Below are 26582 nucleotides of genomic sequence, written 5' to 3' on the forward strand. Positions count from 1 at the left end.
CATTTGCTGTATGGCTGTTTCAATAATTATGTTGATCAGAGCCTTTGACAAGGCTGGCTGGGGGTTGGAGGCAGTGGAATATTTGAGAATTCTTATACCGTTTGTTTTCCAGATCAGATTCTTTAGTTTGTTACGTTTAGAAGTCTCAGGGTCTGTCTCCTGCTGGGTTGGGAATTGTGGACAGATACAGACTTCTCTTGGAATCCATTTTCCAAAATCATTTGTCAACATGAAATTGAAATCAAGCATGCTTATCCAGAGGCTAGAGACAGAAACCAGAAGTGTCATTAGAGTGCATATACATCAGTTACAGTTGACAGGCAATGATGGCATTTAAATATGGTGTACTGAAAGGAATTGAAACACGCACTCTAAGTAGTCAGGAAGGCTCTGTGTTGCACACAGGTGGTATCAATTTTGCCTAGCTCTATTTCTTTGCTCAGTCCTAATTTCTAGCACGAGGCCTTGTTGTGATGCCATAACAGCAAAGAGACATTGCACCAAAACATGCATGTGAAGTAAGCTGACTTTTATCTTTAGTAACTCAACTAACCCATCAGCCTTTATTGGCAAGCTTGGAAGTTTTCACAGGGTCCCCTATCCTATCTTCTGAGCCATTGCTCAGACATAAAACATGGAGCACAGCCTTAGGCAACTGAAAATTTTAACACAGTAAACACACAGGATTTTTTCATTGGAAATCCCGGCCTTCCCTCATACAGAAATAAAAAGCCTTGAGGGATAGGACATCAGGTGGCCCTAATTCCAAGAGTTCCCTCGAACTGATGTGGTAGTATCTTCTGTCTATTTACATGTCTTTATCCTGTCTCAGATGCTGCTCTCCTGTACTGTCTCAGAGTCAAATAGGACAATTGTAAAGTTCAGACTTGGAGACTGACATTTTGCTGAAAACTCATTGGATGAGTGGGCTTAGTAATGTAACAGATCTTTTTGTATATAAGGAAACATCTGTGATTTCTTTCTATTCATTTACATTTATATCAAGATAAATTTAAGATTGAATTTGAGACTAAGAATTAGAAAGAACAGTATTATAAGGATGTAATATGGGAGAGTAGACCTCACCGAAGATTTTAGTTGAATTTGTAATGTGAAAAGATAAATAGAAAAGGTTGTTCAAAGATTATTGGTCTCCTTGAACTTTAAGTATTATTCAAAATCAAGGTGTTATTAATTCTAATAGCTATGGTGTAAACAGGTAAGTGTAGTCTTCGCTTAGAATTAGGCATCCTTAGGCATTCTTTGTAAAGGTTAGGCATCCTCCAGGGATGTTTGAAATGTCCTGCATGTATAACTGCCAAATACAAAGACAAAGCAAGACGCTGTGATAAGAGCATCTGGATCACAACTTCAGTTGTTCTCCCTAGGAATGACGTATTTTGACACCACTGTCACCACCAGGACTAAGCTGTGTGATGTACTTCTATTAGCCTCACGCTGTATAATTGAGATTAATTAAAATGAACGGACCCTCACGAAGTTTGCTTTCCTTCTCAGTGGAGGAAAGACAAAACTGAATCATCAGGTAGAGGCCACTGGTCCGACACATCCAATAAGAACAAATGTGCAAGAGCACAAGCAGTAGCAGAGGGGATCCTCTGGGCGAAATGGGTGGGTGACTGACTGCGAGTTTGTGATCTCACTGGGCATGCTCTTCCCTTAGCAGTCATAAGAGAAAGCATGCAAAAGTCATCTCTTCTAGAAGCCACGGAGATGTCTGCAAACCCTTTGGTTAGTTTTAGGAGACTCTTGGTTTTGTGACTTAGTCATTTTGTGTCACCCACACTTGGAAGGTACTGAAAGAGAGTTGTGGAGGCCTGTAGCTTTTCAGCTTCTGAGGAAGCGCCTAGGCTCCAGACCACAGAGTCCCCCTTTAACCACTCCTTCCCCATCGTGTCTCCTTGAGCCTTCAACAGCCACCCTTTCCTGGCTTTGTATTCTCAGACCTTCATTTTATACAAGCTGAAATTTTATTTTGCCAGACACAAAGCCAGGTATACACTTTGATTCTTTTAGGAGCAGTTAGCTAAAAATCACGCATCTTCTATGGATTCCCTTTACAAAGAAATAGGAATGAAGAAGAAACTTACTCTTTCCCTTCAGCCCTTCATAAATGTCATGCTTGAGTCCACATTGTTTTTCATTTTTCGAAAGTGCACGTGTTGTCTCCTGTTCAGTGAGTGGCTACCTTTGTGCTTATTTCTGCATTCCTGTTTAGGTTAGACTCTAAGCCTTGGGAAAGCAGCAAATTCACCTGTTAACTATCCCTTCACAGCACAGAACATATACCCTTCAACACTGACCAGATGTGGCTATCTATTGCTGAAATATTATATACTAATGGATTTGTAACAAAGATTCCCACGATGTGTTGTCTTTGGTTTTATTTTCACCAAACTTGTGTACATATTCGTTTTTTAAATTGGATATACATTTTACAATGTATTAGTCAATTTAAATAGATTTAGATAATTTTAGTAGAATAGGCTTTCAACAAAAAAACATTAACTAAATTAATCCCAATAATCCAAAAATTAAACTATTTCAAAATGTAGAAACTGGCATGCAATTGGATCTTTGCTTTAGGTTCATGAAATTTTGAGAGCTTAACTTCCATTCAGTTATTTGTATGGATTATTTTAAGTAAACCAACTTCTTTGGGGGAGGGTCTTTATGAGATAAGGGCTCTCTGTAGTGGGGCTGGCCTGGAACCCACTATGTAGACCGGGCTGACCTTAAACTCACAAGAGATCCTCCTGCCTCTGCTTCCCTAGTGCTGGGATTAAAGGCTTGTACCACCACACCAGGCGAATAGACCAACTTCTAATAACCACTGAAGCAGGCCTCTTCCAAGAATTTGCATAACTGATAACTAAAATCATTGAGAAAATCTTAGAGATAGCCTAGAATTGAATTCATGCACTTAGAGCAAAATGTCACTGGATTGTAAATCACCTCCATCCCTCTGGATTTATCAGAGGCTTGGATGACAAACTGGTGTATCTACTAATCTCTCAAAGTTACATGTTACAGTCAAAGATGTTGACTTTGGAATATATGTCTTATGTTACTAAGAGTGACCTCTGTTTCGTTTCACTGAATTGCAAGAAGACATGCTAAAGAGTAAATTTCAATTTGCTAAGTATTTGTTGATTCCCTGCAGTACTTTTATGATGTTTCTATAGAAACTAAAGATTTTGTGATAGCAGTGGCTTTCTCCCTGACCTCAGGGAATCTCACTGCAGAGAGAGATCATATGGTCAAATGGAGTACTAAGGTACTAAGGTAGAATGTGCTACAGAAAGGTCTTCCATCTCCTTTTATAGGAATCTTACAAATCAATAGGAGGAACAGCCTATATTGGGAAAAAATGAAATGAGATAATAAAGACCCTGCTGGAGAATGGGCCTGGCATTAGCAAATACTCCAGAGAGTGGGTATTTATTCTTTTATTTGAAGTGCCCAAGATTTCAGATGCTAAGTAGGGTAAAGAAGGTTGTATTAGTGTAAGTGAGATTGGGTTCATTGTCTACAACCTGTTTGTGACCCCTGGGTTAGATCTTAATGACCACCTGTTAGACACATAATTTAATAGATGACATTGGAAGTGGCTTGTCCAAAGTTACTCAACTCTAAGGGTTCGGCTCCAGGACTCAAATCGCTTTGCTTTAGGAGCCAAACATGCAAATGAAAACCACGATTAAGCAGAATTCTTTAACCCATACATAAGATTGTGTCAGAAAGGAGTGATGAGCAATTATTAATGCCCTTTGACATACTTTTTCACTCTCAGGAGTGACGTGACAATTTTCATTTACCAAGTTCAGAGATGGTTTGTGAGATTTTAGAGCAATGTGAACAGGGCTGAATTGCTCCTGAGCACTTTCCAATAGCAAGTCTGTCTACTTTATTGCAGGGCCCAGAGGTTCCCCCAAGACCGCCTGATAATAATTTGGTATTTGGAAGCTCCTGTGTCACTGCAGGAACTAAAGGAGGCTAAATCCATGCCTGATGGAGGAGAAGAGTTCTATGGTTATCTGCAAATTCTGGCCAGACAGCATCTTGAAGTCACTCCTTAGCTTCCATAACTAGCCAAGCAAGAAGTTCCCAGGACAAAGCAGTGTGCTCTTTGACTAACCCCTCAAAGTGCTGTGTCACTTAATCTATAGACCATCTCCTCGATCAATCAGGATGGCAAGATGGAGCTGAGAAGCTCAGCAACATCAAATCTGGAGTTGGTCTTTAATTCAACTAGTCTGTTTAGATGTGTCTGAAAACCACGGCGTCTTACAGCATGGGGTGCTTTCCCAGTAGGATTTACAGACTTGGCCCAAGGGCAGCTGTGTTGCTATGTTCTCCTCGACTGCTGAGGAAGTTTTTGACAGGGCGCAGTGGAAGCATACCTTCTGAGCTGACAAACAAAAACAGTTAACCAGCAAAACTCCCAGACCATGTCTTGGGTGGAATGTGTTTTACCCGTAGACCTCTTGTTGGTCCTAGAATTGTGTCTTTCCTAGAACAGCCTTGTAAATTAGCTAGGGCCTCAGCTGAGCATACATTTGATTAGGATTGTCTCTGCATATGTATCCCTATGTGTTTGTCTTGAAGAACATGCCTTGTGTGCATACCTAGGGTTAGTAGTAACTCTCAGAGGCAGATACAGATAATGAATGTTGAGGTTCTCTTCCGCTTTGACTTCATTTCTAACAAAATGGACATTTATTGTCTCCCTACAGTGTGTGCCATATTTCTTCGGGTATTCTAGATAGCGTGTGTGTGTGTGTGTGTGTGTTTGCGTGTTTCCCCATTGATCATATGCTTATTAGGAAAGTGTATAGAGAAGCACAGATTCACAGACCAGCTATGATACAGGGAATTAGATGTTCTGAATGGAGCGAATGCCCAAACAGGAGCTGACAATATCACACAGAGTTTTCACCCTGTTCCTTTTAACACTTGTCTGCTTTGTCGTCCTATCACTAACAAAGGCAAGCGTTATTTTTCACAAAACTATAGAAACACTGTATTTCATATTTGAAACACTACTTTGAGTACACACGAGAAAAAGTTCTGAACTACATTCAATACCCCAGAAGTTCCTAAAATCAAAGAATGAAGTTAACTGAGGTCATCTTCAGACTTCAGTGAAATTGCGTGAATTTGGTCCAGTTTGTTGGTCAGGGGTAAGATTTTCAAACAGGTAAAAACAATTGATTTAGAACATTCTCCTCTCCTTTGTCTATTCATTTTTTTCTTTCAAAAATATTTTCTTCTAAGCATTTAATTGACCAAATAATAGCTGCTTTGGGAATTGTTTGTATGCCTTTGAAGGCCATAGCCTGCACTTTAAAAAGAAGTTAAGTCTGTTCTGCCCAGCACGAGCATTAGACCAGAAAGAATGTAGCTATTTCAGGATCCTTAGAAATTGCCTTGTTTATGGCACACTGGGTTGACAACTTATCCTGTGGGGCTGTCATGGCACACTGCCGCATTCTGTGGGCCCCAATGCTCTCTTCCTCTTGGTGCCATAGTTCCCCATCGCTAAGTACAACAATTTGATATTATATTCACTTTCAACTCCAGAGGAGATGGAAAGAAGATATCAAATAACACTTTAAAAAAGCAGTTTGCATCCCTGGAATAAAGGAAATGAATTCATGCTGCATAATTACATTTAAAGTGTAAGCCATATCACAAACTTCACTGGGAAGAAAATTTGTTAGCAAGCTACTTTCAAGCATATGTATGACTAGGTAAAATCATGTTATTGGCATTTCACCACTAGATGCTGTTACTTGTTATCAAGAAAAGAAAGAAAGAAAGAAAGAAAGAAAGAAAGAGAAAGAAAGAATACCCAGGATACTAGGATACCTATTGGAGAAAATGTTCCAATCCTATACTTGCTGAGAAAGTAAAAGAAAAACAGTGATTATAGATCTAGGTTGGGGAGACCATGTGCATTATCAGCCCACCAAAATGGACACATGCATCCTGCACACATCAGCATTTTCAGTCTGATTGTGCTGGTCATTAGTGATGTTTTAGGGTATCCTAGCAGATAGAAGGTCCTAATGTGTTTGCTCTGGGTATTTTATAAGACTAAGGCTGGCTAGAGCATGTGCACCAGCAGGATGAGCATAGTGAAGCTCTACTTCTTGCATGTGCCAGCAGATCATGGAACAGGACAGCCAGCAAACACAAATAAATGGAAAGCAGCCCTCATGGTGCTAAGAAGCACCCATTACCCAGAAGCTCTGAACAGTTGAATGTTCAGGATGGAGGCAGTGCAGCTGAAAGTTGAGAGGCTCAGCCCTTTATAGTAACTGTTCTAGAAACAAATGTAGGTTTCCTCCCTGTTAAGTGCAGATTGTCTCTGTCTTACTGATTCTTCCAGCTCAAGAGACAACCCCCATGGCTGGGCTTCATCTAGGACCATGTGTCATGCCAGTTCCCGTTCCTCTGGGCTAGAAGTATCTCCCTTCATATTCAGTGAGCTTGCAGACATCTTCTGTTGGTTGGTTGGTTTGGTTTTCTTGTTCTTGGTCATTGCTGCTTCTCTTTAAGGCATGTGAAAAGACTTTGCAACACACAACAAAAAGGAAGCCTTTGGTGAGAGTACTCTGGTCACCATGTGTTGTTACTTTTCTGTTGCTGTGATAAAACACTAACCAAAACTAACTTGGGGTATTTTAGTTTGCTTACTGTTGATTTGTTAAACACTGATCAAAAGCAACTTGGGGAGGAAATGGTTTATTGACTCATACTTCTACTCATGCCACAGCTCATTATTGACAAAGGAAGAACCTGGAGGCAGGAGCTGAAACAGAGACTATGAAGGAATGCTGCTTACTGGCTTGCTCCCCTGGCCTGTCCTCATCCTGCCTTCCTATCCAACCCAGGACCACCTGCCCAGGGGTGACACCCCTTTACAATGGGCTGGCCCTCCCACATTAATTAGCAATTAAGAAAATGCCTCACAGACAGGACCACAGGCCAAATGGGTAGAGGAAATTCCTCAGTTAATGTTCCCTCTTCTCAGGTATAACTCAGGTTGATAGCTGAAGCTAACTAGCACAATTGAGCCCTTGTCAACTTGACACAGAAACACTTCACTGTTAAACCATAACCTTTCCATTTCTTGTCCCCAAGATCTCATATTAATATTAATATCCTAATATTGAACGTATTACAACTTTAGAAGTCCCACAGTCCTTAAAAATTCCAATACTTTCAAAGTTCAGTGTCTCTTTAAAATAATTCAAAGTCTCTTGCCTTTGGGCTTTTGTAAAATGAAAACAAGTTAAATGCTTCTTACTTCAAAAGGGAAGAACAAGAGTACAATCAGATCAAAGCAGAACCCAAACCTGGTACCTCCAATATGCTTGGGTTTCCACTGCAGCTAAGGTTGTACCTTCACCAATGGTCTTTCCGGGTCTCACATAGCGCCAGGTCTCAGCTTCTCTCCTCGACCCCTTCAGTTTTGCAGCTTTCATGTTATCAAAGTAGTACCACATAGGAGGTGCTTATGCATTCCCAAGTTCTGCTTCCCACTTGAGATGCACCCTTGGCCTGCTCTGGATCACAGTTTCTGTGTGCTGACCATGAAGAAATATTTCCCAGATTTCACCTCAGTAGTTTTGACCTCTTGTTAATCACAGCTAATTCTTCAGCCCCACCTGACCAGTATCCATTGTCCCAGTAAAACACAAAAGGTTTAACTTCCATAGATTCTTAATTCCAAGTATCACACAAATGGTCTTGATAGAGTATTTGAGGGACTCTCAAACTTCCCTCTGAAACTCACAAACCAGGCCTCTGTTATCTGCATTTCTCACAACATTATCTCTAACCTCCCATAGAACAGCTTATTATGCTCCAATCACTCCATGTTATTTTTAGCCCACAGTTCCAAAAGGCTTCCATAATCCTCCCCAAAGCAGCATGGTCAGGCCTATCACAGTAATATCTCACTCTCTGATAACAATTTCTGTTCTTGTTTGATTCTCTATTGCTATGATAAAACACTGACCAGAACTACTTGGAAAGGAAATTATTTAATTTCATCTTATAACTCGCAGATCACAACCCAACACTAAGGGAAGTTAGGCAGGAATTCAAGGCAGAAACCTAGAGGCAGGAACTGAAGCAGAAACCATGAAGGAATGCTGCTTGCTCCCTTGGCCTGTGCTCAACCTGCTTTCTTATCCAACCTAGGACTATCTGCCCAGAGCTGTTACTGTCCACAATGGGTTAGGCCCTCCTACATTGATTAGCAATTAAGAAAACACCTAACAAACATGTTCACAGGTCAATCTGATAGAGGATTTTCCTCAATTGAGGTTCCTACTTCCTAGGTTGACAAAAAACAATCAGCACACTATGCACCTGAAGAGTTTCCCTCCTTGTGTTCAGTCCTTAAATGGGAGAGCCACCCACTGAGGTTGAGGCAGCAGCCCGGTGAGAAGCTTGTTATATTCCATTTTCTACAGCTGCATCTTCTTGCTGGAGAAATACTACATGGTTTGCTGGAGGTAAGCACTTGCTTTCCCACATGGAATGAAAGAATAGAGGATAACATACCTGGCCAAAAATTAAGAGGAAGCATAAGTGTTAGGGTGACTCTCTATCCTGGTTTGCCCAGGACTGATGCATTTCCCACAATGTGACAAGTTCAATTTTAAAATCAGGAGTCTAAGCAAGCCACAATGAGTTGGTCACCCTAGTTGGAATAAGCCTGATGATTTCTGGCAGTAAAACAGAATTTTCTTCACTCAAATTGCCTTTAGGTGCCCTAAAATAAGATAAATCAATAATGCAGGAGAATCAACAATAAAGGAGAATCGACAGTAAAGGAGAATCAATCAATAAAGAATCAACAATATAGGAGAAATAATATAATAGAAAACTTGAAAGATACATGAAAGAATGTTGAAATCTTTAAAATTTTCTATAACTCTAACAGGAATAACTGCTGATATCATTTATTATGGATCTATCTTGTGATACAAAGTAGAGCTTTATGTACCCCTGCTTTTATTTATACTGGGGATTGTTGATACGTCTAAAATAAAGGGTTTACTGGAAGGTCTGGAGGAAACACACTGCATGTATGATTCCTAGTCTAGTATTTTCATTTGCCTGACGATACACAGAGATTGAGACAGATCTGGGAGCTATGGTCTGGTCGAGAAGAACCCTAAACTTCAGGGAGGTCACTCTCACATAGGGAATGTCACAGAGGAGACTGACCCTGTGTTGTGAGCTGAGAAGTTCTGAAAACATGAGGCACCTTTGTTCTGACAAAGCAAAAGAAGAGTTCAAGTTTAGGGTCAACACCAGATGACTCCCAGGGTTGTTTGTTCCTTACCTAAGGCTGATGGTCACTTTGTCTCCTTTTCTCAGTTTAAATGCTAGCTAGCTCCTTGCAGGAAAGCTGTGTTCATAGGATTTTAGGGCCAGGCTGATAGCATCTAATACATTCCCAATATTTGGGGATTTCTTTTCTTCCTCTCATGATACCAGACCTGAGAAAAAAAAACCTCTGATGATCTGGAACATTTACTCTGGTCCTTCAGCCTTGCCTAAATTTGATGGCACTGTCTGCTCCCAGATTCTCAGTTCTTTTTCATCACAAATGGCTTCTTTTTTTGCTGTGTCAGGTTCCAGCAAGGAGACCTGTGTCCCTATCAACAGCATGGCATACAATGGTATTTTGCTGTTGATATTGTGCATAATGACTTTAAGACAAACAGATTTCAAAATCTCAGAACAAACAGATTCTCATGATTTAGAATTAGATCTGTGTGGTTTTGCAAAGGGGGGCGGGCAGAGAAGAATCCTATACCAAAACCAATACTCTAGGCCTAGAGTATTCTATATTGTTCTTATTACTTACTATATGTACTGTTGTTCTGATCAGTTACTACATGTGGATGATCACACTGTTTTTGCTATTTTGTTGCTTTTATTTAGCACATTTATTTGGTCATGCCATTGACCTTCTTGATGCATTAAAATGGAAGGCAAGTTCATTATTAGATAATGATGGCATTTAGACTAAGTGCCACACATTCCTAATGTCCCAATAAAGTGGTTGATAGAGGAGGAACAGGATACAGCCCTGCACTCTGTAACTATAGTGAAACAACCAGCCACCACTTTAGGGAGCACTTTTATGAGAGGAAATTACAAGATGTGTCTACAGAGATGCCATCACTGGAGATGCCAGCTAAACTCTAGGAATAATGGATTTTCAGGTCAGTTTATATGTTCCTGACCAATTTTTATTGCCCACCACTAACGTTTCTCCTAGAGTTTATTCTTAGAGTGACTGGCCTTTAGTCTACTTCAAAGGAAAGAACGGCTCTGACTGGGGTACCCAGGGCAGACCTGAGATTCTTTTCTATTAGGACTCCTGATGCTAATGGTTACATTTCCTCCTAGTTCCTAATTCCATTAATGTCATTTCCTGATATCCATAGAAACAATTGTGAATAGGTATAATCTTACTTAGATGGCCATTGTTTGCTTCCAGGAGCGGTCAGTCAGTATGTTTAGAGTGCTGCTATCTCTTTTAAGAAGCTTTGTTTTGTGGATAGCAAAGTTCCCCTACTCATATGTAAGGGTTTTGGTTTCTTGCAATCCCACATTGATGTTTATAGATAGATAATGGTTTAAAATAGGAGAAGACTGGTGTTACTAAGATGACATTGGCAATGACTAGCTATGTCTTAGATTTCTGAACTCCTAAACTTTGGGGAGGAAGCCAATGACTAAGTAGCAAAGAGAATAAGATTATCATTGACTTCCTGAGTTATGTTTCTCTGGGCTTCTGGAGACTTTGCTATTTCCTACATTTTATATCCCACATCTTTTATCAATGTGGATCTTAACTACATTTGGATTTAATAGCTGATAAATTGGAATAGTCCTTTGTGTTAAGATCCCACTGGGCACTTAGGGAAAAATCATTCTCTTTGAGAAAAATCCATATTGTCCAAAAGGAGGTCTTTGCAAGTTATTTTGTCCTAGTGTGAGGAAAAACTTTGCTTTGTGGAGAGGGGATTGGTTTCCAGATTTGTTGAGCTGCTCTCTATACTGCTTCTGCTTTGTTGGGGGAGAGGGTTTTGAGTAGGCAGGGATGGGCTAATATTATTTGAGACCCTTTTGCTCATAGGTATCAAATCTGGATATTACTGTCATTTTCACTGCACAGTTTTGCTGCCTCCACATTATGGGCAAGGAGGTCTGGACTTCCTGGGCACTCAGTGCCACTATGTAAGACTGGTCTCAGCAGCTCAGTGCCCTGGGGCTTTACCAGTTCGCCTAGACTGGGATAGGGAAGAGGCAATGATGTGGCTGAATGTTGCTTGACTTTATTTCTCGCGTTCATATTTCATGCATAGGGTAAACTCAAATATTACTTGTACTGTCTTTCTCTGTTTAGAAACTCCAAAGCTAGTCTACATGTACGTATGAGTGATCAGTGGAACTTGGAATTCTTTATCCTATGGACATGCTGATACAAATGAGATCTGTTTTTCTGGAATTTATAATGTAGTTGATCATTCAGAGCCAAACAGATATACCAATAAAGATGAGAGTGTCAGATCTGTGGTCTCTGTTGTCTGGTTTTGTCTCACAATACTAATTCTTGCACAGACTTAAGGATATAGTTCAGTACTGAGATTCCTGAAAGCACCTCAAACCATCCCCGAAAGCCTGATCCCATTGCTGGCTGAGCTGTGTCACACAGCCCCTCTAAGTTTCTTGTAGCCCACCCACCTTCCTTTAGGTAGGACCAATACTAAATACAAAGGAATGTGACCTGAAGCATGGAATTTAGAGGGATGTAAACTGTCTCTGCACTCGAGAAAGATAATATTTTCATGCCACATTTTAAAAGATTAAAAAGTGAATGAAAAAAAGCCCTTGATGTCATTAAGAAAATAACTAAAAGCATCCTGATCCCTCTGGGACTGGGAGGGAAGGGAGGACAGTGCTATGGGTTAAGGATCAAAACCCATCCTCCTGAAAAATTCTGACTTTTTACACCCACTTGTATTTACATCCACTTGTATTTTTTAATATATGACGTGAAGCAATAGTTTGCTTCAATGACTGAAGAATTCTTGGTGTACTTTTTAATTTTATATACAAGGTAAGAATCTCACTTCCTTTATCCTCACTGGGCTGGACTCAGGGCTCCTGTGACCTAGACCTTATATAAACCTCTGGTTTCTGCACAGCTCTGTTTTGTATACATGAACAGCTCAACTGATTGTCACTCTTCTCTCCCTTCCTGTGCTCCTGGTCTAACTGTTCTTCCTCACTGCCCCCCTTCCCCTGGTTTGCCCTGGAGACACATTCCCCAGCTCCCCTTTGCTCAACCAGCCTGGGCATCTGCAGTGTATACTGGCCTGTGCTGTCTACTTAGATGTCTGAGAGACACACAGTCATCTTTTCACCACTGCTTAAAAAAAAAATGAGACCCTCTGTATTAAGGAGAGAGAGAGAGAGAGAGAGAGAGAGAGAGAGAGAGAGAGAGAGAGGAGAAGAGAGAAGAGAGAGAGAGAGGAGAGAGAAGAGAGGAGAGAGGGGAGAGAGAGGAGAGAGAGGAGAGGAGAGGAGAGGAGAGGAGAGGAGAGAGAAGAAGGGAGAGAGAGAGAGATTTTGAGAGCAACTGGTGGGGAATGGGGAAAGATGGACAGAGAGGTACCTAAAATTAATGGTCCTGAGGTGATTGATTATATCTGTGTTTTCTCACTCCTGACTCCCTCTGCACGTTTGTGTTTCCTATGACGTATCTAGTTTTAAATCTTTGTTGTGTTGCTGTAATAAAATACAGCCAATTGAATATTTATAAAAAGAGGGTAAATTTAATTCTCACAGTTCTTCAGTCTTGGAGGTTGGATATAAAAGGGCCAGTATCTGACAAGGTCTCTTGCTATATTAGCCCAGAATGGAAGACCAGAGGCTGAGGATGGGATGGATGGCAGTGGAGGAGAGGGAAGGAGGAAAGAGAGGGAGGAGGAGAGGAGAGAGAAGAGGGGGAGAGGAGAGAGAGGAGAGGAGAGAGAGGAGAGAGAGAGGAGAGAGAGAGGAGAGAGAGAGGAGAGTCTTGAAAAGGATGCAAGACTGAGGGGGTTGGAGAAATGTCATTTAAATTTGAGGAATAATCTTGGGCAGCAGAATGGGGTAAAATATTTTTAATAAGATAAATTCTTTAAAAACAGTATACATTGTTTTATTTCCCCATATTTAGGGATTAAGATTTAGTGTTACATTTGCTAGATTAAAGATACAATATTTGAAGTTTAGATTATTTTCACTCAGCCTGTTTCTCAATACTGTAAGCCCCTTTCTAAATGTCTACAGCCACCATTTAAACAATCTGTGTCTAATCTATGGTTACTTTTTATATGCTGGGTTATATTCTTAAATCGAAAAATAATCATATTCAGTGGTGCAAGATATTATTGTTATTAATTAATTATTTATTAATCTTTCCAACAGACGAAAAGACTGAGGCTTAGAAAGGTTAGCAGAAATAAGAATGGTCTCAAATTATACCCCTCATATATGGGAGGATTTCTATGCTGGGACTCCCCAGAGTTAGGTTCTTTCTAGCTTTGCCCATCTTGCACAAAATTTATACTTAAAGTTTTTCCAGTTCTGCAAGAGGAAAGGTAGTACTGGTATTGCACCGTTCATGAGGGCTTGTAGACGTACGCTGGACTGCACCCACCTCCAAACGTGATGATGGCTGAGGAATGCCTCCTTGGCAGGTGATCAAGGGCACTGCAGGAAAAAGGGCCCAATTTGTAGGTAGGCCTCAGTCCCAGTTGTGAAACAGTTGACATTGGCTCACTGCACCTACAGTGATGTGTTCTGTTTCTCAGGAGAGTCTTTACCAGAAGTCCTAAAATACCATAAATCCTTATTTTTGCTTTTCATTAATTAAAATCATATAATCCTCCCCTTCCATTTTTTTCTTCTGAAGCCCACTATGAAAATTTTCCCTTTTAAAAATTTTAGAGAAAACTTTTTTAAGTGATTTTAGTCCCCTGGGATTAGCGTATCCCATTTCTTAAGTCAACCTGGTTTTCATCTTTCAGAGAGTACTAAATGTTTTCAGGAGCACGGTGAGGTGGGCTGGGTTATGGAGTTTCCCTAGTTAACTGTCTATTCTATGACAGTTAAACACCCCAAGTGCCCGTTCAGGTGACCATTCTCTAGGGAGACAAAGGGAAGAGAGGGGCTAACAGTGTCTTCTCATCTGTGTTCTGTGCATGGACCATCTGGGCATCTGAGACAAAGCAGGTCTTCGGCCTGCCTCCTGTGACTCTCTCGCCTTCCGTGTAGGAGTCTGTGTTTCCCACGTGGGTCACTAAAACACAAAGACTTTTTGTGCGTCTTCAGGGAATCTTTAGAAGTGGCATTACTCCTGGAGAGCAACTAGGTGCTCCATAAATTCAAGGAACATTAAGGAGCTAATACTTTGAGCACCTATACTGGGGCAGGTACATATGCATATACAGATTTGTATATGGGACTTATACTTTGTATTTATCTTTATATATAGTTAAAGTAATATGTGAGCTCCAAAAACATCATTTAACAAGTCATTTTTGGGCTTGGGAAATTCAGATGAGTTACAGTGGTGAGGTTAGCCAAAATGAATAATTATTTTCTGACCTAGTGCTTACTCTCTTAATTATATTGATGACTTAGAAAATGCCAGAATTGGGACCTGAATTATTCAATTGCGGCTCAAAGTCCATTGAGATGAATAAAAAAGCAATCAAAATACTGTTTACTAGAGATTTCCAAGCCCTGAACCCCCCGCATCTATCATCACAAAGCTGTGGAGCTGGGGTGGCCCTTGCGGGTGTGGAGGCACAGCCAGAGAGCGACTTACAGACTAATTAGAATGAGACTTCAGAGGAAAGGGGCTGAAACATTTCCAAGGAGAGAACTTGATGAGCCCTTTCCTTCCCCCAGGGTGGGAGTTGTGTATGTTTTTGCATGTTTCTAGATACATTTGTCAGTATGGAAGATTTTCCCAATGAGATGAAGTAAAACACATCTCCGACTAATAAGACTCTGTGGGACCTTTAACAATGAGACTGCAGGATGGGGAGGGGGCCTGAGGGGGTGAGAATGGAGGTTCAGTTCAGGCTCAGCGTGGAGTCATAGTCTGTGTTGGATGATGAATGTGTCATCAGGAAGTCACATCTTACCAGAAATTCAGTGGCGGTACTCACTGACTGATGCTGAAGATTGGGGATTGAAATAAATACTGACAGCTTTGTTAAGTTCATAATCATGGGCTGTTCAATGAACAAACAAATGCTTTGACATCTTCAACTCTGAGAACAGTGCCTGGGACATTGTAGGTGTCTAATATACAGTAAAGCAGCTAGATGAACGAAGCACAGATGATCCTATCTACCCACTGGCATCCTGTGATAGTTATTGGGGGTGGCTTTGTCTCTGCCTCACTGGGCTTCAGGCATGGCTACCCTATGATTCTAGTAGCAGTGGAGGCAAGGCCATTTTCCCATTGGAGCTGGGCACTAGCTATTGCTGTGACTTTGTTCACAGTTGAGCTTGAAGCCATTTCCTATTTCTATTCTATCTCCCAAGTCACTCATATTATGGGAATTCTCCTGTCCAATTCTGCGATTTGGGTTTCAAGTATGCTGACGCTTCCTGTTTGACATTATGAGAGAGTTAATTCCCCAGAGATTTCCCATTGAAGTTCCAAGGCTGGCTTTCATTTGGAGAAGAATTGGTAACAAAAGGAACATAGAGGATTCTAGAAGGAAACCCAAAAGAATAAAGATGTGAAGAATAAATGCAGAAGAATATTTGGAGAAAAGCTAGGGGCAAGGCTAGCCCTGGTGACCTCACAACAGTCATTAGGAGGACTTGAAGCTCAAGGTTCAAGAAAGGACTTCCCGAGAGCTTGTGTAGACCCACTAGCAAATAGAAACTCAAAAGTTTCTGGAAAAGAGCTGAAGCCCCCTGTGTTTGTCAGATGGCTCATTTCTAGGAGCTAATGAGAAGATTTTGAAAGAATCATGGTCTAGACCATAAAAAATTGTGCCGACTAATATAACATTAGAAGTTTTGGATGTCCACAGATTTTATTTATTTATTTATTTATTTATTAGTTAGGTAGGTAGGTATTTAGTTAGTTAGTTAGTTAGTTAGTTAGTCGTTTTGAGACAAGGTCTCCCTGTAGCCACAGCTGGCCTGGATTCACTAATGGAGATCAAGCTGGCCTCGAACTCACAGAGATCCGCCTGCCTCTGCCTCCCAAGTGCTGGGATTAAAGGCGTGCACCACCACGCCTGGCTAGCAGATATTTAATTTTATCAGCAGCACAATAACAACTAGTACTTATCGTGGAAGTGGAGCTTAAACAGGCTAAACAGGCTAGCATCTGGAGGATGGGAAGATGGTCCAGGTCATGAAGTGCCTTCCATGCAAATGTGAGGACCTGAGTTTGGATTGCCAGCACCCACATAAAAAGCCAGTTATGGCTGAAATGTGCACCTGTAATCCCAGAACTGGGGAGGTAGAGACAGGAGGACCCATGGGCTTGCTAGCCGGTCAGTCAACCTGCATTCATAAGCTATGGGTTCAGTGAGAAATCTCCTCTCAAAAATGAGGTAGAAAGTAATTCAGGAAGATGCCCAGTGTTGGCCTCTGGGCTCCATATGAACACACACACACACACACACACACACACACACACACGTGAACCTGCACAAACATATACACACAAAGGATGCATGCACACATGTACATCACACATCTACATTCATATACAAAACATGCTAGCATCTGTACAATGCACTTTATGCATAATTATTTTATTTGATTTGTATAGTAGCTGTACTTAATGGAGATTGCTACTTTAATTGAGCAACAGAAGAAAATGAGGCACACAGAACTTAAGCAAGTTGCCCAAGAACATGCAGCTTATAGGCTGAAAGGCCATTTGAACTTTGTCATTGCAATTGCAGGATCCATTTCTTAATGCAATACTGTACTGACACCCATCTCTCTATCTATCATCCACCTAGGTTTCCTTCATGATTCTCTTAACACATAGCACTGACCCATCATGGATTTGAGGCAGTTTTCATTGGAAAATTAGCTGAACTGATGAGGTAATAGATTTGCAAATTTTTGTTTCACCTGTCATTTAAATCTGAAATTTCTTTTCCTACCATAAAAAGACTTTTCATTCTATATAGAGGTCAACATGAGAATATAGTAGAAAATGACCCAAATGGTAAATGAAGGCCAGTGTCTCAGACCCCCATTTTGATGGGGAGGAGCATAATGGCAGTTATATGACTTTGGGACATGTTGGTAAAGCCACCTTGTGGCTTATTTATTTTTAACTACACAACAAATTATCCTCAGTGTGTGTGAGAGATGGGGGAGGGGGCTGTGCACCTAGAAATTCTAAGAATCAAAGTTTTGCATTCCATTTATTATTAATTTTGGTTGACTGAAGATAAGACCAGAGTCTACATTGTTTTGAATCCCCGGATGGTTGATACACTCTAGAGCTGGGGATCTCTGGTCTAGGCCTCATGTACTATAGAAGGTGGGCAGCCTCTGAAGGTGGCTGAGATGACCAGGCAAGCCTCCTGGGACAAGAATGCACTTCCTTTTGCTGATAAAATTTAACTGGTTTTCTTTTATGCTGGTATTTGGCTGTCTTCTTTGGTCTGCATTCTCTTCCAGGTTTCTGAACATGAAAATTCCATTCATGAAGTTCGCACATAGGAACTGTGGTCTGGAGGGAATAGCATGCAGCACAGGGATTGGGAGAGCACTTAGATGGCTTTGTCACTCTCACTGCAGCAGTGATATCTCCACAAGGAAATGACTCTCGTTTCTAAACAACCAGCACAAAAATGGACCTTGGTAACTGATCCATTTATAGGCTCAGGATTCTCTATGTACTAATAATATAATTGATTCAAGAAAAGGGTCAAACAATAACAGATGAGAGGAGTGTCCATTTATTTATTTTCTCCACTAACAGTTTAGGAAGTTTCTAAAATGAAAAATCTTCTAAACGCTAGTATTTGAAGAGAAAAGGACTTGGAGAAGTTTAGTGAAATTGTGTGATATACATATGCTGTTGACAAAAGTCAGAGAGAGATACCCAGACTGTATCAGACGAGGCTCAGTATTTCAACTATTTCTAAATACAAATTGTATTCCCATCTAAAATGTATTTAGGGCTGGAGAGATGGCTCAGTGTTTAAGAGCACTGACTCCTTCTGACAGAGGCTCTGGGATGATGACTAGCAACCATTCAGAAATCCAGTTCCAGGGAATCCAACACCCTCTCTGGCCTCCACAGGCATTGCATGACAGGGGTGCATTTACATACATTTAGGCAAAACACTCATACACATAAAATAAAAATAATAAATAAAATATTTTAAATGTATTGAAAAATGTCAAGTTCACTAACACAGTTGATTTTCTACAAGAAAATATGCTATCAAATGATAGCAAATTATCAGACTGTTAATTATTGTATAGTTAGATTTCACAGCATAATAAATTATTGGGATATTATTTCATCTCTCCCCCAAATTCTTATGTTTCTTTTGAAATTTCATCTAATGTGATTTGATCTGTGTAGAATAATGTAAGAGGAGATAATGGGTCTTACAGAGAGAAATGATTGAATCATCGTGTTCCAATAAAAAGTGTTCAAATTACATTTCACTACATAATGAATTCTGGTTCAACTTACTTTGACATAAATAAGATTGGGTAAGAGAAACCAGAAGTAAATCAAATAAATTAATAAAACTATCAGAGCTGCTTCAATTTTGTCCCCAGACAGTGTCTGCTTATTTGTATAATAAAACCTGCTCTTATGAAATAAACTCCCTGACATGTTACTCTGTAGAAAAAAAAATTAAAGAAGAGTTAGGATATTCTTGAACCTCATTTCACAAATACTAATAGTCCTGAATACCGAAGAGGCAAAGTTTGAAAACTTAAAAAGTGAGGCTCAACTTTCAATGAAAGATTTTAAAAATCCAAGAAGATCGTAGACACAAACATGCATGCAATACTAATGATTAGTTGCTCTTCATATTTTCCTCATTCTACACATTTGCTGAACATGAGGAAATGTTTGCATTTTGTCTAGATGAAGTCTCTGTCTCCACCAACATAATACATCATGGTGTTTGTGAGTCTTTTGCAGAATTGAATTTGCATCTCTGTTGCCACTTGTAGAGTCTGTTACCTTATAATACAGCCATGGGGAAAATACACTTTTTTCAGGTTAATGAAACCATGGTCTTATACTGCTTATGATGCTTCAGCAGTTTGTTAGGCACTGTTTCTCATAGGCGCTGATCACTAATTATACTGTATCTAGTGCCAGGAAGAGTGATTTTAGGTATTTCCTTTATTTAATATCTAGAACTACAGTCATGGTATTTTACAATCACTCTATTATGCATGTTTCCTGGAATCCATGTTTGTTTTCAAAACGTAACAAAGCCACAAAGTTAAACACAGAGCGTGTAAGTTGAACTTGAGCAGTCAAGATGCTCGGGAACTAACGGAAAAGTTCATTTCTTTACTCCTGACTTAGCCTGCAGGTGAAAAAAGAAACAGGGCACTGACCGGCCTGGACCATTTCCGCTGGACTAGAGAGTACTTTGTAATTCCCTGTAGCAGAGGTGTTCACTAGGACCCCCCAAGCTCCTTCATTCTGTGCTCCATGATTGAGCTATATCAGAAATTAGTTAGCCTCGTCTCACTACTTGGAAATCCAAAGAATAGAAATTGATTTTTCCAATGGATCCCTTAAACCATGTTCAAATGACAGGCCAAGGGACAAAACCAGGTGCTAAATCATGTGCTCCTGGACTTGAATCATGGTCTATCTGCTAGAGCAGAGTTCTGAAGAATGGCCACCACTCGCATAATTTCAGAAACACTAGATAAACGCAAGATTTAAATGTGAACCGCAGCTGGTATTCTTTGTGATGCAATAATGGAGCACGTGTGAAGGAACTTGAAGTAGGGTAGAAGAGATTCCCTTTTTGCATCATGTCCCACTTGTGAGAAAGCCCCAAACTGAAACTGTAAGCAGGCTTGGTTCGGGAAACTTTGGAAGAAAGCATTATCAGGACAGACTGTTTCCTATGAAATTTATTGACTTCAGTGTCAAAAGTGATTTCGCTGTATCGGTCTTAACTCTGTGCTTCATCATCGACTTTCTTCTGGCAGACCAAACAGCAGAAAGGATTTCAGAGAACTCAGAAAACATTTATCCTGGGTATAGTGTTTTGTCTCTATAGGCTGACTGCATGTTTCCACAGATGTAGGTAGCCATCGCAAAGCTTTGCCTGTGGATTCAACCTAAGCGGTTGCTTCTGCACAAAGAAATTGCTTCAGAGAGCAGCGGTAGCTGGAACAGTACATGAGGTGGAAGATGTGCCCCTAAGCATTCCTTTGAAGGCAAAGTTTCAGTTTAGAGCTTATACCATGCACTCTTAGGAATTTGCCTCCACAGTTCAGGAAACTGGTTACTTGTCTCCTTGGTGCCCCAACATTTGGTGGTTTGGATAAATATCATTGTTACCAGGGCACTGCCTGGTCTTGGGCATCAAGGCTCTTCATTATCGCCCAAACCCCTGCAATGCCTGGAGCCCTTATACACATGACATTTCCAGTGCCTTTGGCCAGCCCTTCCCTTGACAACATGGGCACATTCTATTTTTATTGGTTTGTTTATTTTTGGTCTGCCACTGCCTAATAGTATATGAAGCCTGTCACTAGGATCTGTATGCCAAATGGTTTCTCTAGATATTTTGAACGACAAGATCCTTTTACCCCACCTTTCCTTATACCTTTCCCTAAACACTTTCTCCTTGGCTTGACCCCTTCTCAGCAGCCTAACATCAGATCTCCTTTCTAGATTTGCTTAGTTTGTGTTTTCTGGACCACTGAGTACTTTTCATTGACTAAGATGGAAAGGAGACAGAGGGAGCCAGGAAGCAGATGCATGTTGGGTGGTGTGTGTCTTGGAGAGTTGGAATTTGAATTCTCTGCATGAAAGGAGCAATGAATGGGTGTAATTAGACTGATGAATCAGCGAAACCTGGTAAGCGGTTTTTCTTGACTGGCTTAATGAAAGCATCAGCTATCGGTTTCTACTGAAACTCACTGAGGGTAAAACAAGTGTGGGGTTGGAACCAAAGCTGAGATTCAGCGTGGGCTTGGACTCCATTCCCAAGAATAAGTTTTGCTTGGGCGGAAAATACGTGGTTCATAAAAACCCAATGATTTGTGGTATTTTATGCATTTTATTTCAGAAGAATTTATAATCTAGGACATGTAAGGGGTTTTTGCAAAGGCCTAAACTGGCATTTTGTAACCAGTGTGGAGTATTGCTCCTTTTTTTCTCATCCCCTCAAGTGAGGCACTTTGTCTAGGCCAGTTTACAGGGTCAAGGAATTTTTAGGGGTTGACCTAAGGTTATCTTCCATCAGCCAGCACTCTGCCTGGGTGATGTGAATTTGGCCTAAAGCCTTGAGACCTACTAACCTCTAAGAGACTTGCAAGAAATTAAGCAGTCCAAGGAATTAAAAAACAACAATAATATTCTAGCATCATTTCTGACAGCTAGTTATGGCCTTAGGGCCAAATGATGTGTGCTCCAACAAGAGAATGATTTCACATCCAAACACATGAAATGCCCTTGCTAGAGCTTGCCTGGAAGCTGTGCTGTGCCCTGCATGCAACAGCACATGATAGGCCAAGCACCAGTTCAAGTCCAGAGAGGAGACAGAGGGCTGCTTCCTGCTCTGACCATCTGCTGACAGTCGCTTCAACCACTTGGGTTAGGCAGCTTTCTGCAGCTTTCTGTCATTAGGATGGAATACCTGAGATTTTCAGCTTAAAAGGAGGAGACCTTGCTTTGACTTGCTCTGCAGGTGTCAGTCTCTGGTTACCTGGTCCTGTTGCTTTAGGCTGTGGTAAGGCAGAACATTAGGGCAAGAGATGCAGGTCAAAGCCAAACTGCTCACCTCCAGGTAGACAGGAAGCAAACAGAGACAGAGAATGGGGCCATGGTCCCAATACTTCATTCACTGGCACACCTCTACTTACCTAATTTCCTCTTACTAGGCCCAACTTTTAAAGATCTACTTCAACAATACTATCAACTTATGACTGCACCTGCACCACACGAGCCTTCGGAAGTATTTTGGCCACAACACCAATCACAGCTCTTCCTTTCCATGCAGGCTTCAACTTTCTTGCTTGAACCTTAGTGGAAAAATGCTTCTTAAAATGGGCAGCGTGGAAGAGCAGGATCCACCTTTTTCCCTTAAAGGAAAGCTTATTTGTTAGTGTTGGCTCTGATTATTTTCTTAATTTTACAGGGACAGAAAGGACACAGGAATTTGTTTCTATGTTATTTGATTAAAAGTTAAGTAAATGTTACAAGGAATGACAAGACTTATATTTTAAGGTACATAGTCTCCTGACAAGTCACAGAATAGATGGTAAACAGAATAAACCCAGCCTCATTGTTTTGAAGTCCTCAATAGTGCAAACAAAATCAACTGGGATCAAGAATGAAGAAGAAAATGTTTGTCAGGAATGCACATTAGCAGAAATTAGTGAACGGGAAGGAGGTAGGAAGATATTTACTTATTTATTTTTGAGACTTAAAGCATGCTGCTTATGCACACATTATCTCAACCAAGCTTTACCTTTCAGTTAATTTCTTACGGGTAAGTGACACATGGAGAGTTCAAGTAAAAGGCACAGAGCAGCTAGAATGTGACAAAGACAGGACTCAGATCCAAGTTCAAAGCCACCTGAGAACTTGTGGTTTGTTTTTGTGGTGAGGTATCTGGACACCAAACTTTGGAAATTCAAGGAAGCAGAGCCACATCACAGTGTGATTCACCTCACTCCAGACAGCCTCGCCAAGCACAACAGCAGGGGAGTTGAGTCTGTATCAGGACAAATCACTGGTTATGAACTTCCCCTGTGTCTCTTCCTCTGCTAGCTAATCAGGTCACTGACGAGCTCTCCTCCTTTGCCATTACTGTCAGGATTGCTGTGATGCTTTATTTCTTTGCTTGTGCTTCTCTTGTTATTGTTTTGCTTTGTGTTTGCTTTTCCGTTGTTTTGCAATCCTGGAGAATAGAACCTGTCACATGACACAGGACAGGCAAGTGATCTGATACAGTCCCAGTTCCAGTAGTAACTTTTTAGTCTCTCTTTGAAAACATTTTCAAAAACCTTTCAGGCTGAAAATGGATAGCCGAATAACATAGCACTTGCTTAACATATGTATGGCCTTGGGTTTATTCCCCTCACCATAAACAAACAAACGAACAAATCACGCCTTCTATAAGTCAAATTCTCTTGATGCTTTTAGCAGAACTCAAAAATATTTCCGTATTTTAAATTTGGAGGTAGGTTTAATCCATTACAGGCATCTGTACAGTAGTATAATTTTCTTAGTCATCACCAGAAATTTTATTGCCCACAACATAATACCCTAGACCAGTGAGTGACAGAGAAAGGAGGTTTACATAGCTCACAGTGCTGGAGGTTCAAGAGCTCACATCTAGTGCTGTGACCTTCTCACTATCACAGACCGAAGGTTGTGCAGGGCATCCCATGCCAACTGCTCCTGTGGATGCTTGTGGAGGGCTCTCATTCCTTCTTTTGAAAAAGACAATATTAATTATTTGAGAATTTCGTACAATATAATTTGATCATATTCAACCCCTTTCCCATCTCCTCTCAGATCTATCCCTACCTCTCCACCCCACTCAACTTCTTTTACTAAACCCATTGAGTTTAATTTGTGTTCCCCAAATGCTCTTTGGTGTAAGTCTAACCCCTGGAGTGTGATCAACGTACCCAAGGTCATATTCCTAAAGTAAATGGACTCTCCCTCTCCCAGCAGCCATCGACTGACCACAAATCACTTCTCAGCTAGGTGTGGGGCTTCCCGCTCACCGCCATGCTGAGATTTTGTCTGGCTTCGTTCTGAGCCGATCTTTGTATGTCATCACAAGTGCTGCAGGATCTTATGTGCACCTGCCCTGTTATGTCTGGAAAATACTGTTTTGTTGCAGTCATCAGCGGCCTCTGGCTCTTACAGTCTTTCCAACCCCTTCTTTCCAGTGACATCCTTCAGAGGAGGGATGTGATACAGCTGTCCCCATTTAAGACTGAGCACTCTGCAGTCTCTTATTCTTCATACATTGACCAGTGGGTCTCTGTGTTAATTGCCATCTACTGAAAAATAAAAACTAAAAAGAAAAATGAAAAATAAAAAATCTCTGATGAGAGTTGAGAGACGCACTATTATATGGGTATAACCATTAGGAGTTGGTTTAATACTATGTTCATTTAGCAGAATAATAGTAGTAGGCTCTCTCCTAGAACCTACAACTATCTAGCCACAGGTTCTTGGCCCCAATAAAATAAAATTATTCTATAGAGCTATAGTAATAAAAACAGCATGGTACTGGCATAAAATTAGACACATTGATCAATGGAACAGAATTGAAAACTCATTCCTTCTTACAAGGTCACCAGGATTCAATTATGAAGTTGCATTCCAATGATTTCCTCCGATCCCGACTACCTTCTAATGGCCTTACCTCTAAACATAATCAGTTAAGTTCCATCTACTTGGTACCTTATGATGGAGATTAGATTTCAGGATGAAGTGGGAGTGAACCATACAGAAACCATAACAGCCAGGATCCAGCTGTAGGGGACATTGTCCTCCCAGCACTGCCATCACTGCTAGTGTGGATCATGTGGGCTGGGCTTTCACCTGACCCCTAAATTCTACTCCCCTGGGGGATAAGGTTAGTCATATAGTCTCAATCAGCCTCAGTTTGTACTCTGCAAAGTGGTGTTAACAATACTAGAGCTGCTCCTTGGTGCCGTAGGGAGAGCCGGCTGCTATGCTCAGCACTCTGAATTCGTATTAGTTATAGTGCTTGCACTGTGACCAAACAGGATACAAAACGCCACTTAAAGAGGGCTATTTTGGTTTATAGTTTGAGGGGATGCAGTCATCATGGCGGGGTGGGCACGGTGGTGACTCAAGGTTGGGTCATGGTAGCGTGCGGGTGCCTGCTTCACATCACAGTAGACTGGAGCAGAACTGGGAGTGCTGGCTCTGGCTTCATCTGGTCTTCTTTCTCCCCCGACATTCAGTCTGGCCCCTCGACGGATGGCGCCTCCCACATTCTGGGTGAGCCTTCCCTCCTCTGCCAGTCCTCTCTGGAAACACCCTCACATGCACCCCCAGAGTTGCATCTTTTATAAGATTCTAAATCTAGTGAAGTTGACAATGGACATTAACCACCATGGTTCCTGTCAGTGAGTTTGGAGTAGGATGAGGCTTACCACACCCGCCCTCTCTGAATGTTTTGTGTTGCCGGTGATTTTCAATGCGTGTCATATGCTGACATGATGCTCAGCATGCTGGGATCAGCACTATCAGTGCTGCCTGCCTGCCATTTCTTTTCTTTCTCCATTTGACCTTGGTCACACCAGATTGCTAGTGTCTTGGAATGGCTTATTATGCATGCAAAGGATGGGTCTGACTGCTGCTAATGCCTGTGACTTTGGCCCATGAGGGGTAGGTACAGCAGACATATATCACACTTTTTTGGTTTCTTACCATCTAGGATCATATATAGCTCACTCTTAGTTACAAAAGTAGGTATTGAAGAGAAAACCAGACAACAGACCTAAAGGAAGCCAGACATAAATAATCTTGCAGCTTCCGTGTCTTCAAATAGCCCCATTAGCAATCACCTGCTACCAACCGGGATGATTAAAAGATGCTTATATCTGAGCATTTAGCAAAAGCTTAGGACACAAAATTCCTCTGGATCATGTAACAACCTGAATATGTATGTATGTGGATGGTCCTCTTCTTGTGGGCTGTGTACTAAGGATGTGCTTTTTTTTTGTCATCTTTACTGAAACACACACACAGAGGCCTGGAGGGCAGCACTAAGGTACCTCCTTCTTTGTAAAATGTCTCCAAACTTGTAGAATTTATTAACATGCTCTGTGTATCCAATTCCACCTAACAAACTACCTTAAAAGAGCAGTTTTATTTCCTAAAATGCTTTGGGTTGACCCATAAGCTTTGCACATAGATCATATCATTTGGGGCACTAGGAAAGCCTCCAGTGTTCTCTTGTGTATGCTGACTGCTGGCTCAGAATGCGGCTCGGATGGTGAACCAAGAGCCTTGCTCTCCATGTGGACTTCTCACACAGATACAGGGAAGACTCAAGTTGGACTGAAAGTGAGGAGATCACACGAGAGCATGGAAATGGGGAGACATTGTTTATGGAGGTTGCCAAAGTAATAGCAATCACACCATAAAGATTTTGCATATTATTTCAGAGAAACACTTGTATAAAACTGTACTGCCTCCAAATGGATCAAAGACCTCAATGTAAAGCCTGAAACTCTGAAACTGT

The 26582-nt window shown here is 41.0% G+C and overlaps 1 protein-coding gene across 12 annotated transcripts in view; it reads left to right on the forward strand.

The window, feature by feature from the left end:
- The window catches only part of Ntrk2 (neurotrophic receptor tyrosine kinase 2), a 385346-nt gene that overhangs the window by 214699 nt on the left and 144065 nt on the right, over window positions 1-26582 (forward strand). Inside the window, exon 15 of one of the 12 annotated variants that reach the window (XM_029554248.1) lies at window positions 3938-4176. The exons of 10 other annotated variants lie outside the window; for them this stretch is intronic. In XM_029554248.1, coding sequence (XP_029410108.1) covers window positions 3938-3966 — 29 coding nt within the window. In that variant the 3' untranslated portion in view covers window positions 3967-4176. Of the gene's footprint in view, window positions 1-3937; window positions 4177-26582 lie in introns of those variants that run through there. One more of the 12 variants, XM_029554249.1, reaches the window with a different exon arrangement.

This window comes from Nannospalax galili, unplaced genomic scaffold (genome assembly GCF_000622305.1).
Source record: "Nannospalax galili isolate Female #2095 unplaced genomic scaffold, S.galili_v1.0 scaffold704, whole genome shotgun sequence".
Classification (NCBI taxonomy): domain Eukaryota; kingdom Metazoa; phylum Chordata; class Mammalia; order Rodentia; family Spalacidae; genus Nannospalax; species Nannospalax galili.